At 36.2% G+C, this 18656-nt stretch overlaps 1 protein-coding gene across 1 annotated transcript in view; it reads right to left on the bottom strand.

Moving 5' to 3' along the window:
* Positions 1–18656, bottom strand: part of FKBP1B (FKBP prolyl isomerase 1B) — a 140186-nt gene that overhangs the window by 119433 nt on the left and 2097 nt on the right. Inside the window, exon 2 of the mRNA XM_053709632.1 lies at positions 6613–6660. Coding sequence (XP_053565607.1) covers positions 6613–6660 — 48 coding nt within the window. The remainder of the gene's footprint in view (positions 1–6612; positions 6661–18656) is intronic.

Raw genomic sequence — 18656 nt, forward strand, 5'->3', positions numbered from 1 at the left:
GTTTAATGTTTTGTATAACTGGTTAGATTGAGTTTAATAACACAACATTGATGGCTCATTTGATGCAAGTTCATTTTTAAAGGGACACACAAGTCAAAATGAAACTTTCATGATTTAGATACAGCAGCGATTTTAAACAACTTTCCAATTTACTTCCATTAACAAAATGTGCACACTCTTTTTATATTTACATTTTTTGAGTCACCAACTCCTACGGAGCATGCGCAAGAATTCACAGAATATACGCATATGCATTTATGATTGGCTGATGGATGTTGCATTTCAACAATGTTATTCACCTATGTGCATTTCAATTTTGACAAGAATGTCCCTTTAACAGCACCCTGGCAGATGCTAATACCTTTGGTGAGAGAGCTGGTTCGATTTGGAATCTATGGTATTATGTTTATATATTGTTTCCGAATTCCCATTCATAGGCTGATGGATGTCACATGATACAATATGTGCACATTCTTATTATATTTACACTTTTAGAGTTACCAGCTCATATACGTATATGTATTTGTGATTGGCTGATGACTGTGACATGATACAGGAGAAGTGGAAAAAAAAAATCATCTACTCATTTGACGTTCAAACTAAGTGCTATTGCATTGTTTTTTTATCATGCATTTGTTGATTATGCAAATATACTGTATTTACTGGTCCTTTAAGCTTGTTTATGCATATTCACTGAACTTTTCACTTTGATTAAGAGAGAAAATAGCTATTCAAGTTCTGGTATGAACCAGTCAGCAGCCATGACGGAGAAGGTTAATAACCGGTACACACTGGATTTATTTTAACATCAAACTAGTTGGGTCTGACAACTATTGCATATTTTACACTGGAACGCCCCAATAACTTTATTTAAATTCAGTTTCCAACAAGCCAAATATTTGTAAAATGATTTGGAGCATCTCAATTTGATGCTGCAGTTATGTAATAAAATACAACATAACACAATGGAATATATTATATTAGGGTCTTTTAAACCATAAGATGTCATGTATATACTTTATGGCTCATGCACATTAACCAAAGCTTCTATTTGCTCTCAAATAATAAATAATTCACTATATCAGCATACTCATCTTGTAAACTAATAATCATTCCTTATGGTTGATCAATAATTCATTTCCAGGTAAGTATTTTATCAAAATGTATCACTATGACATATAATAGTGCTAAGAAATCAATCAACAATAAAATAACCACTGATACAAGGTATCCACATTCTTCACCACAGGTGTCCAACCTTTCAGGGTTCACAATATTGTTTTATTATGTTATTTTTATTGTTTGCACCAATATTATACAATGGCTTTATCATTTTTTTATTTTTTTTCTGGATAACATTTACATTTTATTGGTATTGGAGTGCACCTTCTGCAATAATAATATAACTATAATCCGTACAAGCCACCCACCATATAGACAATGGCTGTCCAGCCTTTTTTAATTGTGTCAATGGTGTTTTTTTTTGGGGGGGGGGGTTCTACTCAAAGAAGGGCACATTTCACATATTCTAGGTTTCAACTTTACTAGAGTAATTGCAGAAAGATGATAATAGGTCACAATATAGTTTTATAAAAACCTATAACATTGATCCGTGCTCTCCAGTTTCCTTTCAGGCATTACTGCAAATGAATTCTGCAGCACAGAATGCGGCATCAGTTTCAAATTGGCAACTTATATCGAAACACCACAATGAATTACTGCAAGTCTCTGCCAATAAGGGCTGGAACGTTCCAAAGGAAGTGATAGCAGCAAGTAACCAAGGGCACTGTGCCCGAGAGAGGGAACATTAGTGGGTAAAAAATACAGATATCTGTATAAACCACAGAAAAGAAAAGAGCGAAGCAACATGATTATACAGCAGGGTGGAAGCACCACCAGTGCTGTCACTCATACTATATGGTAATAACAGTTTACAAGAGCATGAAATGTGGGTTGTTGTTTTTTTTTTATCCATCTGAAAGAGAACATTCTAAAAGTTCTCTTAAAGGGATAGTATAGTCAAAATTAAACTTTCGTGATTAAGACAGAGCATACAATTTTAAGGAACTTTCTAATTTACTACCATTATCAAATTTTCTTTGTTCTCTTGGTATCTTTGTTTGAAAGTAAGCTAAAGAGCTGGTCCATTTTTAATTCAGCACCTGGATAGCGCTTGCTGATTGGTGGCTCCATTTAGATACCAATCAGAAAGCGCTATCCAGGTGCTGAACCAAAAATGGGCCGGCTCCTATGCCAACATTCCTGCTTTTTCAAATAAAGATAGCAAGAGAACAAAGAAAAAATGATAATAGGAGTAAATTGGGAAGTTGCTTAAAATTGCATTCTCTGTCTGAATCACGAAAGTTTAATTGTGACTATACTATCCCTTTAAATAGATTTTCCAGTGCTCTCCCCCCAAAAAACTAGTAGAAGCTTGTCCCTGCCAATATCATTGTGAGTGTGGTCCCTTTTAACCTGTGAGCATGCATACTGCACTATCATTTGTGAATATACATATCTTTCCTGACCCTTTCAGCATAAATCACAGAAGCAATATCTTCTGAAAATATGACTGCATGAATAAGCAATAAGAATGATTTTTTTTTATGGACTAATGCACACTTATGCCTTCTGATTGGCTACTAACTCATTTAAATAACAATTGAGGGATCTAATTTTGTGTCAGAAAGTGCTGTAAGTACAATAGGTTTGTTTACCACCACACCCTGCCATGCGATCAAATTATTTTTAAGTATATTAATAAAGTCATTGTGTTTGTTACAATATTGGACCATCATCTTATACTCAATTTTTTTTTTCAAGATTCAGATAGAGCATGTAATTTTAAGCAACTTTCTAATTTACCCCTATTATCAATTTTTCTTCGTTCTCTTGCTATCTTTTATTTAGGTTCAGCACCCTAGATAGCACTTGCTTATTGGTGGCTACATTTAGCCAATTAGTGCTGACCCATGTATAACTCCACGGGAGTGAGCCCAATGTTATCTATATGGCATTGTCTGGCTGTGAAAAGCTAATAAAATGTACTGAGATAAGAGACAGCCTGCAAAGGCTTAGAAACAGGCAGATATTTAGAGGTTATAAATTATATTAATATAACTAACAAATGCATTATCTATCTTTAAAAGAAAAGAAAAAAAGTAGACTGTCCCTTTAATTTTGACCTTACTGTGTATTTAATAACCTTATGTTAAAAAAAGCAGACTTGAATTTAGAAAACAAAACAAGAAAGACAATGATTATGCACAGGACTCACAATTAAAAAGAAATAATAAAGCTCAATACTGTATTTATCATATAATAGAGATCAGATTGATTATTAGTACCAGAACACACCTGAACTAAAAACAACTGTTCAGTGCATTCTGCAATGAGATACTTTGAAAAACACAGTTGAGGGGACATTAAACCCAAAAATCTTTTTTTATGAGTCAGACAGAGAATACCATTTTAACCCCTTAACGACCAAGGACGTACGCCACACGTCCTCAAAAAAAAGACAGTTAATGACCGAGGACGTGTGGCGTACGTCCTTGGTCTGGAAAGCAGCTGGAAGCGATCCTGCTCGCTTCCAGCTGCTTTCCGGTTATTGCAGTGATGCCTCGATATGGAGGCATCCTGCAATAACCCCCCTTGGCCATCCGATGCAGAGAGAGCCACTCTGTGGCCCTCTCTGCACCGGACATCGGTGGCCGGTATCGTTGGTGGGTGGAAGCAAGTCTGGGAGGCGGGTGGGCGGCCATCGATGTGCCGAGTGGACTGGAGGGGGGCGGGATCGGGGGCGGGAGGGGCGGGAGCGCGCTCGGGAGCTGGAGGGAACCGCTACACTACAGAAAAATAAACTTACAAAAGTAAAAAAATAAAACATTTTTGAAAGCTGTAAATAAACAGCTAAGAGATCTGGAAGGGGTGGGGGGTTGATCTTCGGGGGGGGGGGGGGAAGCTACACTACAGAAAAGGTTGTTTTTTTTTTTAAAAAAAGGCACATTTTTTCACTAAACTGGGTACTGGCAGACAGCTGCCAGTACCCAAGATGGCGCCCATTAAGGCAGAGGGGGAGGGTTAGAGAGCTCTTTGGTGGGGGATCAGTGAGGCTGGGGGCTAAGGGGGGATCCTACACAGCAGCATATGTAAATATGCTAAAAAAAAAACACAAAAAAAGCCCAAATATAGCTTTTATTTTAGTACTGGCAGAGTTTCTGCCAGTACTTAAGATGGCGGGGACAATTGTGGGGTGGGGGAGGGAAGAGAGCTGTTTGGGAGGGATCAGGGGGTCTCATGTTTCAGGTGGGAGGCTACACTAAAGCTAAAATTAACCCTGCAAGCTCCCTACAAGCTACATAATTAACCCCTTCACTGCTAGCCATAATACACGTGTGAAATGCAGCGGCATTTGGCGGCCTTCTAATTACCAAAAAGCAACGCCAAAGCCATATATGTCTGCTATTTCTGAACAAAGGGGATCCCAGAGAAGCATTTACAACCAGTTGTGCCATAATTGCACAAGCTGTTTGTAAATGATTTCAGTGAGAAACCTAAAATTGTGAAAAATTTAACGTTTTTTTTAATTTGATCGCATTTGGCGGTGAAATGGTGGCATGAAATATACCAAAATGGGCCTAGATCAATACTTGGGGTTGTCTACTACACTACACTAAAGCTAAAATTATCCCTAAAAGCTCCCTACATGCTCCATAATTAACCCCTTCACTGCTGGGCATAATACACGTGTAGTGCGCAGTGGCATTTAGCAGCCTTCTAATTACTAAAAAGCAACGCCAAAGCCATATATGTCTGCTATTTCTGAACAAAGGGGATCCCAGAGAAGAATTTACAACCATTTAAGCCATAATTGCACAAGCTGTTTGTAAATAATTTCAGTGAGAAACCAAAAGTTTGTGAAAAAATTTGTAAAAAAGTGAACGATTTTTTGTATTTAATCGCATTTGGCGGTGAAATGGTGGCATGAAATATACCAAAATGGGCCTAGATGAATACTTTGGGATGTCTACTAAAAAAAAATATATACATGTCAATGGATATTCAGAGATTCCTGAAAGATATTAGTGTTCTAATGTAACTAGCGCTAATTTTGAAAAATAATGGTTTGGAAATAGCAAAGTGCTACTTGTATTTATGGCCCTATAACTTAAAAAAAAAGCAAAGAACATGTAAACATTGGGTATTTCTAAACTCAGGACAAAATTTAGAAACTATTTAGCACGGGTGTTTTTTGGTGGTTGTAGATGTGTAACAGATTTTGGGGGTCATAGTTAGAAAAAGTGTGTTTTTTTCAATTTTTTTCCTCATATTTTATATATTTTTTTATAGTAAATTATAAGATATGATGAAAATAATGGTATCTTTAGAAAGTCCATTTAATGGCGAGAAAAACGGTATATAATATGTGTGGGTACAGTAAATGAGTAAGATGAAAATTACAGCTAAACACAAACACCGCAAAAATGTAAAAATAGCCTTGGTCCCAAACGGACAGAAAATGGAAAAGTGCTGTGGTCATTAAGGGGTTAAACAACATTCCAATTTACTTCTATTATCTAATTTTCTTCACTCTTTAGATATCCTTTGTTAAATAAATAGCAATGCACACGGGTGAGCCAATCACATGAGGCAAATATGTGCAGCCGCCAATCAGAAGCTACTGAGCCTATCTAGATATGCTTTTCAGGAAGGAATATTAAGAGAATGAAGCAAATTAGATAACAGAAGTAAATTAGAAAGTTGTTTAAAATGGTATTCTCTATCTGAATCATGAAAGAAAAAAAATTGGAATTAATTTCCCTTTAAAGGGATACTGAACCCAATTTTTTTTGTGTGATTCAGATAGAGCATGCAATTGTAAGCAACTTTATAATTTACTCCTATTATCAATTTTTCTTCGCTCTCTTGCTATCTTTATTTGAAAAAGAAAGTCCAGTACCCTGGACAGCACTTGTTTATTGGTGGATGAATGTATCCACCAATCAGTAAGAACAACCCAGGTTGTTCGCCAAAAATGGGCCGGCATCTAAACTTACATTCTTGCTTTTCAAATAAAGATACCAAGAGAATGAAGAACATTTGCTAGTAAGAGTAAAATAGAAAGTTGCTTAAAATTGCATGCTCTATCTGAATTACAAAAGAAAAAATTTGTGTTCAGTGTCCCTTTAAGTAACAATACGTTAATAAAAAAAAAATACATAATACGCTTTCGTGATTAAGATAATGTACAATTATAACAAAAAAGAAATGATTTCCAATTTTATTATAATTATCAAATTAACCTCTCTCTCTAATATGTTTATATATATACACATTAAATATATAATATATTGGAAAGATTAGAATTAAATGTAACAAATCATGCAGATGCAATAACAATAATATATTCAAATATAACCTACAACTTATAATATAAAATCAATCCAACAAATATGGTCTTAATGGATTTGTCTCATAACGAATATATTTTCCTTTTTACACTAACGGAGGAATAACTTGAAATCTCAACCATCAGTATGCTGGTATTTGATAAAACACAATCCATAAAATATAAAGTCAGTTAATATAAAAAGTTACTGTCTAGCTTACCTGTATAGTGGACAACACATGTTTGGCCCTTCTTTGGGAATGTCCTACCTGGGGGGAAAAAAGAAATGTAATTTAGTGTTATTGTCTTATGTACACAAAACAAACCAGACACTTAAAGTGAAAGTTAAGTCAGAGCTTTTGCTATTCATATTTTGAAATATCATTAAAATTGAACGTTAGTTTAATTCATGGTTTTTTTATTCCCTTTGTCTAAATACATTTTATTACTTGCCGAGTTTGTTCTATCAGCTATCCGTTCCTCCACCCGCGATAAAAAAAAAAAATTATTTGGCTGTGACGAAACCTTCGGAATCTAACCGATTGGTTCCCCCATTGGCATCTCCAGCATCCAGAATAACACCCACGGCTTCTAATGCACATGCGGCTAACAGTGAATCCCTTCTGTCTCAGAGAAGCGCGTTAACGGTAGCCACATGCGCATTAAAGAAGCGAATCTTGTTTACATCACGAAAGCTACGTGAATCTGTGTTACTATGTATCACAGCGCATATCGTCCAATTGCACAGGCGCAAACATTTTTCGTTGTCGGTTACGAGCACACATCTTGACGTAAATTATGTCACGGTCAGTTGAAGATTCAAGCTCGCATAAACCAGGAAGATGGCGAGGGGGCGGAGGAAGGCAATGCTTTATGCGATCAGTAAAAATAAAATTATTTAGTCACACTTTGATTTGTTTAAAAAAAAAAAGTTAGCGACTTGCTTAATTGAACTGAGGTTTAACTGTAGGTAGATTCATTAGCACAAAAATTTACTTTCACTTTAAAGGTAGATAAAACCCATTTTTTTCTTTCATGATTCAGATAGATAGATCATGCAACTTTCTAATTGACTCCTATTATCAATTTTCTTTGTTCTCTTGGTATCTTTATTTGAAAAAGCAGGAATGTAAGCTTAAGTGATTGGTGGTTAAATGTAGCCTCCCCCCTCTAAGTAGTAGCAGCCATATTAGATACTGGCAGCTGTCTGACAGTACCCAGTCTCTAGTAGTTTTCTTCTTATTATTTTTTAATGAATACAAAAAAAATATATATGTCTCCAGTGTAGTGATTCCCCCTCCCCCCAAGCGATTGTCATATGGCCCCCCTCCCTCACCAAACTATTTTTTCTGTAGCATAGGGAACCCTCCTCTGCCTTGCCTCCCCTCCCTCCTCCTGCAACACGCTGTCCGCCTTCCTTCCATACCACCCACGGTATCACAGGAAGCCGATACAGACAGTGACACAGAGTGTCACTGTCTGTACAGTATTAGCAATCTGATTTTATATGATAAAGGAAGAATGATCTTACGATATGAAGGCAGAGGCCTTCTGCCTCTGGTTGCAGTCTTCACTGTCAAACCTTAGCAGGAGCCAGAAGGTTGGATGTAGGTACTATTACATCAACAGGGTGCACTGTGCAAATTACTGTTTGACGTAGTACCTACGTCTAAATGACTTAAGTGGCTAAAAGGGACAAAATTAAACTGTCATGATTCAGATACAGCATAGAATTTTCCAATTTATTTTTATTATCATATTTGCTTTGGCCTTTTAGTATTCTTTGTTGAAAAGTAAACCTAGGTACAGGGTTGCCATATTGCCGCTTTAAGGTGGGACACATATGAAAAATACAAATGTCAGGGTTCTTATAATGGAACATTATTCAAACATTTCTTAAAACAGCCCCTGATATACAGTATCCTACAAAAGTGAGTACACCCCTCACATTTTTGTAAATATGTTATTATATCTTTTTATGTGACAACACTGAAGAAATTACACTTTGCTACAATGTAAAGTAGTGAGTGTACAGCCTGTATAACAGTGTACATTTGCTGTCCCCTCAAAATAACTCAACACACAGCCATTAATGTCTAAACCATTGGCAACAAAAGTGAGTACACCCCTAAGTGGAAATGTCCAAATTGGGCCCAATTAGCCATTTTGTCTCCCCAGTGTCATGTGACTCGTTAGTGTTACAAGGTCTCAGGTGTGAATGGGGAGCAGGTGTGCTAAATTTGGTGTTATCGCTCTCACACTCTCTCATACTGGTCACTGGAAGTTCAACATGGACCTCATGGCAAAGAACTCTATAAGGATCTGAAAAAAAGAATTGTTGCTCTAAATAAAGATGGCCTAGGCTATAAGAAGATTGCCAAGACCCTGAAACTGAGCTGCAGCACCGTGGGCAAGACCATACAGCGGTTTCACAGGACAGGTTCCACTCGGAACAGGCCTCACCATGGTCGACCAAAGAAGTTGAGTGCACGTGCTTATCGTCATATATAGAGGATGTCGTTGGGAAATAAACATATGAGTGCTGCCAGCATTGCTGCAGAGGTTGGGGGGTCAGCCTGTCAGTGCTCAGACCATACGCCTCACACTGCATCAAATTGGTCAGCATGGCTGTCGTCCCAGAAGGTAGCCTCTTCTAAAGATGATGCACAAGAAAGCCCGCAAATAGTTTGCTGAAGACAAGCAGACTAAGGACATGGATTAGTGGAACCATGTCCTGTGGTTCGATGAGACCAAGATAAACTTATTTGGTTCAGATGGTGTCAAGCGTGTTGGGCAGCAACCAGGTGAGGACTACAAAGACAAGTGTGTCTTGCCTACAGTCAAGCATGGTGGTGGGAGTGTCATGGGCTGGGCCTGCATGAGTGCTGCCGGCACTGGGGAGCTACAGTTCATTGAGGGAACCATGAATGCCAACATGTACTGTGACATACTGAAGCAGAGCATGATCCCCTCCCTTCAGAGACTGGGCCACAGGGCAGTATTCCAACATGATAACGACCCCAATCACACCTCCAAGACGACCACTGCCTTGCTAAAGAAGCTGAGGGTAAAGGTGATGGACGGGCCAAGCATGTCTCCAGACCTAAACCCTATTGAGCATCTGTGGGGCATCCTCAAACGGAATGTGGGGGAGCACAAGGTCTCTAACATCAACCAGCTCTGGGATGTCGTCATGGAGGAGTGGAAGAGGACTCCAGTGGCAGCCTGTGAAGCTCTGGTAAACTCCATGCCCAAGAGAGTTAAGACAGTGCTGGAAAATAATGGTGCCCACACAAAATATTGACAGTTTGGGTCCAATTTGGACATTTCCACTTAGGGGTGTACTCACTTTTGTTGCCAATGGTTAGACATTAATGGCTGTATATTGAGTTATTTTGAGGGGACAGCAAATTTACACTGTTATACAGGCTGTACACTCACTACTTTACATTGTAGCAAAGTGTCATTTCTTCAGTGTTGTCACATGAAAAGATATAATAAAATATTTACAAAAATGTGAGGGGTGTACTAACTTTTGTGGGATACTGTATGTATTTTTTCATAAGTGTCCTCCCTTAAAGCAGCAATATGTAACCCTAGCTAGGTAGGCAGAGGAGCAGCAATACTGGGGGGCTAGCTAAAAACATCAGGAGAGCCAATGACAAAAGGCATATATGTACAGCCACCAGTGAGCTCCTAGTAGCCTAAATAGATTTACTCTTCAACAAAGAACATTTGAAGTAAACTGGAAAGTTGAAGGAAACTGCATATTCTATCTGAATCATGTAAGATTCATTTTGACTTTACTGTCCCTTTTACCTCTTTCTGAAATTAGGATTTTGTGTAGTTTTCAAATTGATTTAGTATTGTACGATTGGATATTTTATTTAAAGGGATACAAAACCCAATTTTATTCTTTCACTATTCAGATAGAGCATGCAATTTTAAGCAACTTTCCAATTTATTCCTGTTATCTATTTTTTTCGTTCTCTTGCTATCTCTATTTGAAAAAGCATGAATGGAAGGTTAACAGCCAGCCCATTTTTGGTTCAACATCTTGGTAGAGCTTGCTGATTGGTTTGCTACATTTAGTAACCAATCAGCAAGAGCTATCTAGGTGTTGAAATAAAAATGGGCCGGCTCTTAAGCTTAAATTCTTGCTTGTTCAAATAAAAATAGCATGAGAATGAAGAAAAATTAATAATAGGAGTAAATTAGAAAGTTGCTTAAAATTGCATGCTCTATCTGAATCATGAAAGAAAAATTTTGGGTTTAGTATCCATTTAAGATGGTGTTAAGTGACAAAAAAAAAATGTATATTCTAATTTTTAATTATTTATCCTAAATGTTGGGTTTACAGAAAAAGTTAATTGATACATTACAAAACATGAAATCAAATTGATTTCAGAATTTATAAAATAATGTTCCGCACAGTTTTTCCACAGATTTTTTTTTACACGCACACACATATATATGCAAATTAACAAAAGACGAAGATCCAGCGAGCTCCAAAAAGAAGTAGGTTTTATTAAAAAAAAACACACACACACACACACTGTGAATGGGGTAAAAATTAAGGTATGAGCTAAAACATATGAAGAGGACTATGACCCACAGCTCCCTGCCGGTCTTACGCGTTTTGGCTGAAAGCAAGCCTTAATCATAGACCATAATCAGATATCCGGTTTGCACCCTTAAATAGCCCCATAATGGTCCATCAAGGGTGAGTAGCTGTGGGTGATAGCGTATCACTTAACCCACTGACATAATGGTCATGGAAAGTAACATGCAATATAATATCAGAGTATAATGATACATTAGTTTGTACAAAGACTTATTCTCAATTCTTTCAAAAAATGTGGCAAACAAAAAATCCCTGAAAAGTACCTGATAGGCTTAATATAAATCTATAAATGTAGATAAAAATAGAGGTAGAAGAGGGCTCTGTAAACTGGTGCTTCATATTTAGCATGGACCCATAATAACCATTACTTAGGGACATGGCAATTCTAATTAATCATGCCCCTAAAATAATTACCAGGACAATAAATATAACTTCCAGGGGGGTGGGGGAGTAATGGGTTTGTTTAAAGAGCTATATACATTATAAATTATATATATTTGATCATATATATACAGTGGGACCTCGGTTAACGAACGACTCGGTAAACGAAATTTCGGTTTACGAATGCAAATTCTTTAAAAAAAATGCCTCGGTTTACGAATTTTTTTCGCAATACGAAACAAGTGTCCCGGGTTTGCCCCTCGGTTTACGAATTTTTTTCGCAATACGAAACAAGTGTCCCGGTTTGCCCCTGCATACTGAAGTGTGGGTAGCAGTGTGGAGGTGTTGGAGAGGTTTTGGAGCCATTTGCAGCAAGTTGTTGAGCCTTTTGGAGCCATTTGCAGCAAGTTGTGGAGCCTTTTGGAGCCATTGGAGCTATTTGCAGCAGGTTTTGGAGCCTTTTGCAGCAGTTTTTGGAGCCTTTATTTGACTTTTTTCTCACCTCCGGAACGCATTAATTGGTTTTCAATGCATTCCTATGGGAAACTGTGTTTCGGTTTACGAATTTTTCGCAATACGAAACGTCCCGGAGAACAAATTAAATTCGTAAACCGAGGTCCCACTGTATATATATACCTAGAAACCCTCAATCATCTGGATAACTAAAAGAATAGCCATACATGGTGTCCAAAGTGAATAAATATATATATATATATACACACAATAAGAAAGTGACTCTTAACATTGTGTCAAGTATCTATCAAAATCTCAATTAATCACAAAATATAGACACTTTACCATCAAAACAGATGAGGGAGATGGATAAAAATTCACCATCCATTATATATAAATAATAATAATAATAATAATAATAATAATAATAATAATAATAATATATATACACACATACAGTATATGTATTTTTTTTTCTTTTGCTAAATGATATATATTTACTAATTTTGCAATTAAACAAACAGGACTGATGTTAAGTTAATTGAGCACAAAAGTGTACAAATAACTTCAGCACTAGGGTGTAAAATGGCTCAGCTTGGGCTTTTTTTAATAAAATCAGCAGAGTGGGCATGTATGCGCTGTCAATCTTTGAAGCTTCTAATTGCATGTGCTTGATGTGCAGGCAGTGATTGGTCACCTATGACAATCCTGTTGTTTTTAAGCACTGTATGGTCTACTAGGAGCATTTGAGACTGAAGTGGAAAATGTCAGAACTAAACAACTACAAAATTCTATATAGTTGTATAAATGTCTTTATCTCAATCTGAAAACAAATTTGTATGGGTAATTGGGAATACAATGTGTGTGTGGCACTTCCAGGCAACAGCAGTGATAGGTTGTGACATTGGCAGCTATGCAAGAGATCGGTTTATATGGCTTTGAATCATATTTGAATCCTGGATAAGATGTAAATTGCTCAAATTAAAACAAAACACAAAAATATAAAATGTAACATCTATAGTGTGGGGGGGGGTCGGCACTGTTTTTTTAAATTTGTCAGAAAAAACATAAGACTTTGAAAAATCCTGGTATAGAACCCTTTAACATTAACTGTCCCTTTAATAGACTGAACTGTGCATAAGAGTTATTTGCAGCAGTAGCTATTGAACTGTATGATATCTTTATACAGACTAAGCCATGCATGGAAAATTATCTTAGTACAGGTAGCCCTCAGTTTACGCCGGGGTTAGGTTCCAGAAGGAATGGTTGTAAATCGAAACCGTTCTAAATTGAAGTCAATGGGAAGTGAGGGAGATTGGTTCCAGGCCCCTCTCAAAATTGTCATGAGTAACACCTAATACATTATTTTTAAAGCTTTGAAATGAAGACTTTAAATGCTAAACAGCATTATAAACCTAATAAAATAATCACACAACACAGAATAAATAATTAAACTAAGTTAAATGAACAAAAACCATTTGCTAAACAGCATTATAAACCTAATAAAATAATCACACAACACAGACTTCACTTGCATTTTTCTGCAATAGTTCTTTCTATGCATTCCAATCTGGACTGATTTATAGACAGGAAGATCTTGTTCCTTTGAAATCTGCTCGATAGCTCAGGTCTGGTTAAACTGATTAAGTTCAGCTTGCTTGGCTTTGCTGCAACACAAGCGGACAGCTCCGCCTACTGGCTATATTAATAAATGCACTGCTTCTCAATGCTTTTCAATAGCAGTCACATGACTGGAAAAAAAGGTTGTTATTCTGAAACGGTGTAAATTGAACCGTTGTAAAACGAGGGCCACCTGTACTATATATATATATATATATATATATATATATATATATATATATATATATATATATATATATATATATATATATATATATAGTGAAGAATGGATTAGCTGTATTAGTCCAGTAGATAAGATGCTCAAATACCAGAGTATTTCAGTAATACCTTTTTTATTGGACTAACATAATATTTCAAAGACAAGTTTTCGAGAGTTTTCCTCCCTTCCTCAGGTGCTTTAGACCTGAGGAAGGGAGGAAAACTCTAGAAAGCTTATCTTTGAAATATTATGTTAGTCCAATAAAAAAGGTATCACTGCATACTGCAATACTCTGGTATTTGAGCATTATATATATATATATATATATATATATATATATATATATATATACACATACATATATACACACAAATACACACACACACATATATATATATATATACACACATATATACACACACATACATACACGCACACACACCCCAGGGGTTATTATATTCTAGTATACTCAGCTCTATTATAAATATACTATCCTCATTAAATCATATGTGAGATATTGTTTGCTTGTATAAGTGCACTTAGCTTTGAGATCTCTGGGAGTGTACATGCTGCTGTTATTTATAATAGTTCAACCTCTTGTTCATTGCTGTTGTATTTGTTTGCTGTTCATAAGGATCTTTGATGCTTGCTATTATGTACTGGGAGGGCTAAAAGCAGCCTCTTTTCTCCTTGTACTTTTTGCTGTTAGTTCATTTCTCACATTCTTCAGAGGCCCAAAAGTGACCTCATATAAGGCCAGATTACGAGTGGCGCACTAACAGTTACACGCAAAGCGGAAAAGGGGGTTTATCGCATCTGTCTGCGCACGTCGTGTGTAGCGCTAGTATTATTATTTTGTGAAACAAAAAATGTCACAAAACACATCGAAAATGCATTACTGAGTACAGTTACACTCAAAATAACACTATGTAAAAACAAATATTTAACAAATATTGCACAAAAACTGCTGTCGGAAGCCATTACGCTTTTTGACAGATTCTGATGGTGCATTCCATAATTACCGGTAGCATTGAACGTGAATCAGGTAAAAAAAACTGCCGTAAGCTGCCGATAAAGTCTCAAACATTATAGCACACTGAACTAGGTGTAAAAGAGGAAAAATACGCTTTTTGAGGCCTATTTCCCATTGAGACATTAAAGTTTAAAAACAATGCGTGTTTCACTATATACACGTATTGTTATATGTAATGTTTATTGCTAGCCCAGGTATATGACTAGTTGGATATGTTCCAATTTAAATATCAATATTTAATTACATATAAAAATATAATCAAGCACATTATCTCCATATTTCCAACTAAGCCTAGGGCATCATTAAATTTAATAAAACAAAAATAAATATTTTTTTTCTTAAATAAATTTTTTTTTTCATATCTTGTATCTTTGTTTTGTGACCTACAGAACTCCCGTGACTTTCTCTCACACAATCACAGGTAAGGAGCACAGGCATGAAACATAACAGTTATAGTGTTAGGTTCGGTTACCATAGTAACAAACTTGTTATGGTGCAATTGTCGAGAAATCTGACGTTGGATGGAAGCGTTAACACACAACGTTAACTTACACATGCACAAAAAGACCGACTACACACACTCCACAATATATTTCAATGAAAACCTGGTGCTAACAAGAAGCCATAAACTACTTTTAGCTGTTGGCAAATTCAGTAAATTACAGCTCCATTTTTAATGACTCAAAGGAAACGAGCCCTATGTTGGTTATCTAGTTATGGAATGCTGTGCTGATCTATATATCTAAGGAAAAGCTTTGTTTTGCATTGGCTGTAACCTCAATAAATATACATTTTGTATAGAGAGAGCATACAAATTTGCCTTAAACTTCTGAATGCTTGGCAGATGGATCAAGTGTTCCCCCCAAATAAAAAGGAGATTAATGGGCAAATTACAGCTATATCAACACAAACAATCTACAGCCTACCTATATCACCTACAAAAAATGCTCATCAGTCTCAGTATAGTTCTTTAATGAAATGGAAATTCTAGTGTAAAAAAAGAATTTTTTTTAACCCCTGCAAAATTGTGTTTCTATGGATACAGCTCAACCACTATTGAGTCAAGCAATATCCTCCAACCACTGGCTGTACATTCATCTGCAGCAGAATGGGGGTTCCAGGAAAGCTACGCAGACATACAGTAAAATAAATAAATAGTTTCAATTGATCAACAATTATCTAACAAAATGGTGCAATTTAGTTTTAGAGTACAACGACCATTTAAAACAGGGTTTGACAAACTTCCAGCACCAGAGCTACTAACTTCTTGGATTATTTTACATACATCTATTTAAAAACCCTTCCCTGGCTCTTAAAAATGGCTTGTATTCTGGATGGCTCCAATTTTAATAACATTTTTAACCTCTGATTTAAACAGGACAATGTCATTTCTTATATGTAAGTTAATATTTTATATTTGGCTTTCTTTTGGTCTTTAATTGTTTTTCTTTGTGTTCAATAAAGATGTTGTTGGATTTGTGAACCAATACAGCTGCAAGTAATGCATATCTAGATACCCAATATACAGAAACATGCTTATCCAGCAAGTTAACATTTAAACAGCATTTACACAATGTTTTCTAATGCATTTAATGTTTCTGTGTCACATTTTGTGTACATTTAGCAAAGGTTACAATGGTAACTCACTGTATAGTTTTAATGCTCACTTAGAAATTCAGACAGGAATAATTAACTCCTATGCTGCTGGAAAGGTAGTGCTAATTATGGCATGCTATGTTTGACCTTTCCACAGAGACCAGTCATTCTCCAGGCTAGGGTTCGATTACATTAAAAGAGAGCAGCATGAAAGTCACTCATGAACAGCACTGGCAAACGGCATAGCTGGAGTACTTTCTTATATAAATTGCCAAGACTAACAAATTGGACTTCAAGAACTATGTCAGTTAATTAAGTCTTAAAACTTTTTTCATTTGTTGGGCCATGAGATAGCAATCACTAGAGATTGCCAAAGAGAGCGAAAAAAGTATTTTCTACCCAAAATAAATATAAACCAAGCCAAAAGATTGTAGCTATACTTCAGCTTGTACAGTGAAACATAAACACGTTAAGTGATATGAAACCCACAACATTTCTTTGGTGATTCAGCCAGAGCTTACAGTTACTTCTATTATCAAATTTGCTTATTCCCATGATATTCTGTGTTGAAGAGATACCTAGGTAGGAATCAGAACTATTGCATGGCAGGGACTAGTGCTGCCCTCTAGTGTTCTTGCAAATGGATAACATTCTTGCAAAACTGCTGCCATATAGTTCTCCAGAATTGGGCTGGCTCCTAAGCACAAATCCCTGATTTTCAACAAAAGATACCAAGAGAATGAAGAAAAATTGATAATAGAAGTAAAAAGTGGTTTAAAATCATATGCTCTATCTGAATCATGAAAGATTTTTGGGGGGTTTAATAGGCGTTTAAATCTGGATTCATATTTTCAGTATATGTGGGGTACAATAGGCAAAATCTGCAATTCCAAATAACAAAATAAAGGTAAATGAGCTGTTGGAAACAATAAAATACAACCTAGCAAATAAATGGACCATTGGAAAGACATTAAAGGGGGAGACAATATTCCTTTAACTTACATTCTATGGAGTTCTGGCACCCAATTTCAAAGTTCTTTTATTTTATTTTTTAATTCAAGGATGTGGAGATTAATATTCAGTTCAGTACTGTAGGATACAATGCTAGCAATCAACTATTCCTACTCACATCTAAACCCAGGATGCCCCAAATCACATCACTTTAATGGTTGTAGAATTGCTGGTCTGGTGCATAATGTCCTTTTAAGGGATAACAGAAAGCTATAAGGATGCTTCTTTGGTGAATTTAGGAACATGTGTTGCTCTCTAGATGAGGTAAAAATGTAGAAAAGATACTGAGCAGAGGAATACCAATCTACTTTATAATTAACTGAAATCTCCTTTTAAGCAAACATAAAAGACACATGCCGCTTATTTCAAAATCTTCTCTCATTGAATAAGCAATGCCTCAATTTGCCACATCCTCCCGCCCCCACGATTGGTGGTTAAATAAATGTATTTGCCTTTAATAAAATAAATAGCTTTTTTTTATCTCTATGTGCTCCTGTATTATTATTGTCATAGCAGTATACTATCCCTACCCAACATGTATCTAAATATTTGTTTAGCCCACAGGTTCACTAAATAATACGGGATATGTTTTATTCATACACACTACAATACATACAGCTTTGTACACAATGAACACGATGCATTGGCTAAAATATAGTTATAACACTCAGAATGGATACATTTCAACGGTGTTTCAAAATATTAAGGAGATCTCTAAATCCCATAATACTGCACCCTCTAATCTAATATATCTGCCCTTATCTGCAAATATGTTCCCAGACACTCCCTTTGCTCTGTCCAAAATCTATGCCTCTACTCCTCTCTCAAATTATTTACTCACATTCCACCCTAAAGATTCCTCAAGAACTGCAACTCAAGTTCCCTAAAAACACACCTGTTCTGGGATGAGTACAACCCACATTAACATATTTCCTTCCACCTAATACCCCACATTCTTCCTCAGCTGTTCGTCATGTATCTTCTGTGGCATGCAAGCCCATCCTGTCCTGTATAAATGATGTATGCATCACGTGTGAAGCAATGGACAGAGCCCTCTAACAATTATTCATGACTTTTTGCTTGTATTACCCTGTAATCACACAACTAATGTCATAATGTAACAGAGAACATTGACATATTATAAATAATGATAGTGATAAAGCACGAGTCTAAATCCAATGGCCCAAACCAGCTATATATCATTTATTTCCACATACATTGGATAACGGAACAGTCTGCAGTCACACATAAGAAATATTATAACAAGGGTTCAAAGGCAAGAAAATGCTAAAAACATGCCATAAAGGATAGTGTTACAGTTTTTGCC

This window comes from Bombina bombina, chromosome 4, assembly GCF_027579735.1.
Source record: "Bombina bombina isolate aBomBom1 chromosome 4, aBomBom1.pri, whole genome shotgun sequence".
Lineage (NCBI taxonomy): Eukaryota > Metazoa > Chordata > Amphibia > Anura > Bombinatoridae > Bombina > Bombina bombina.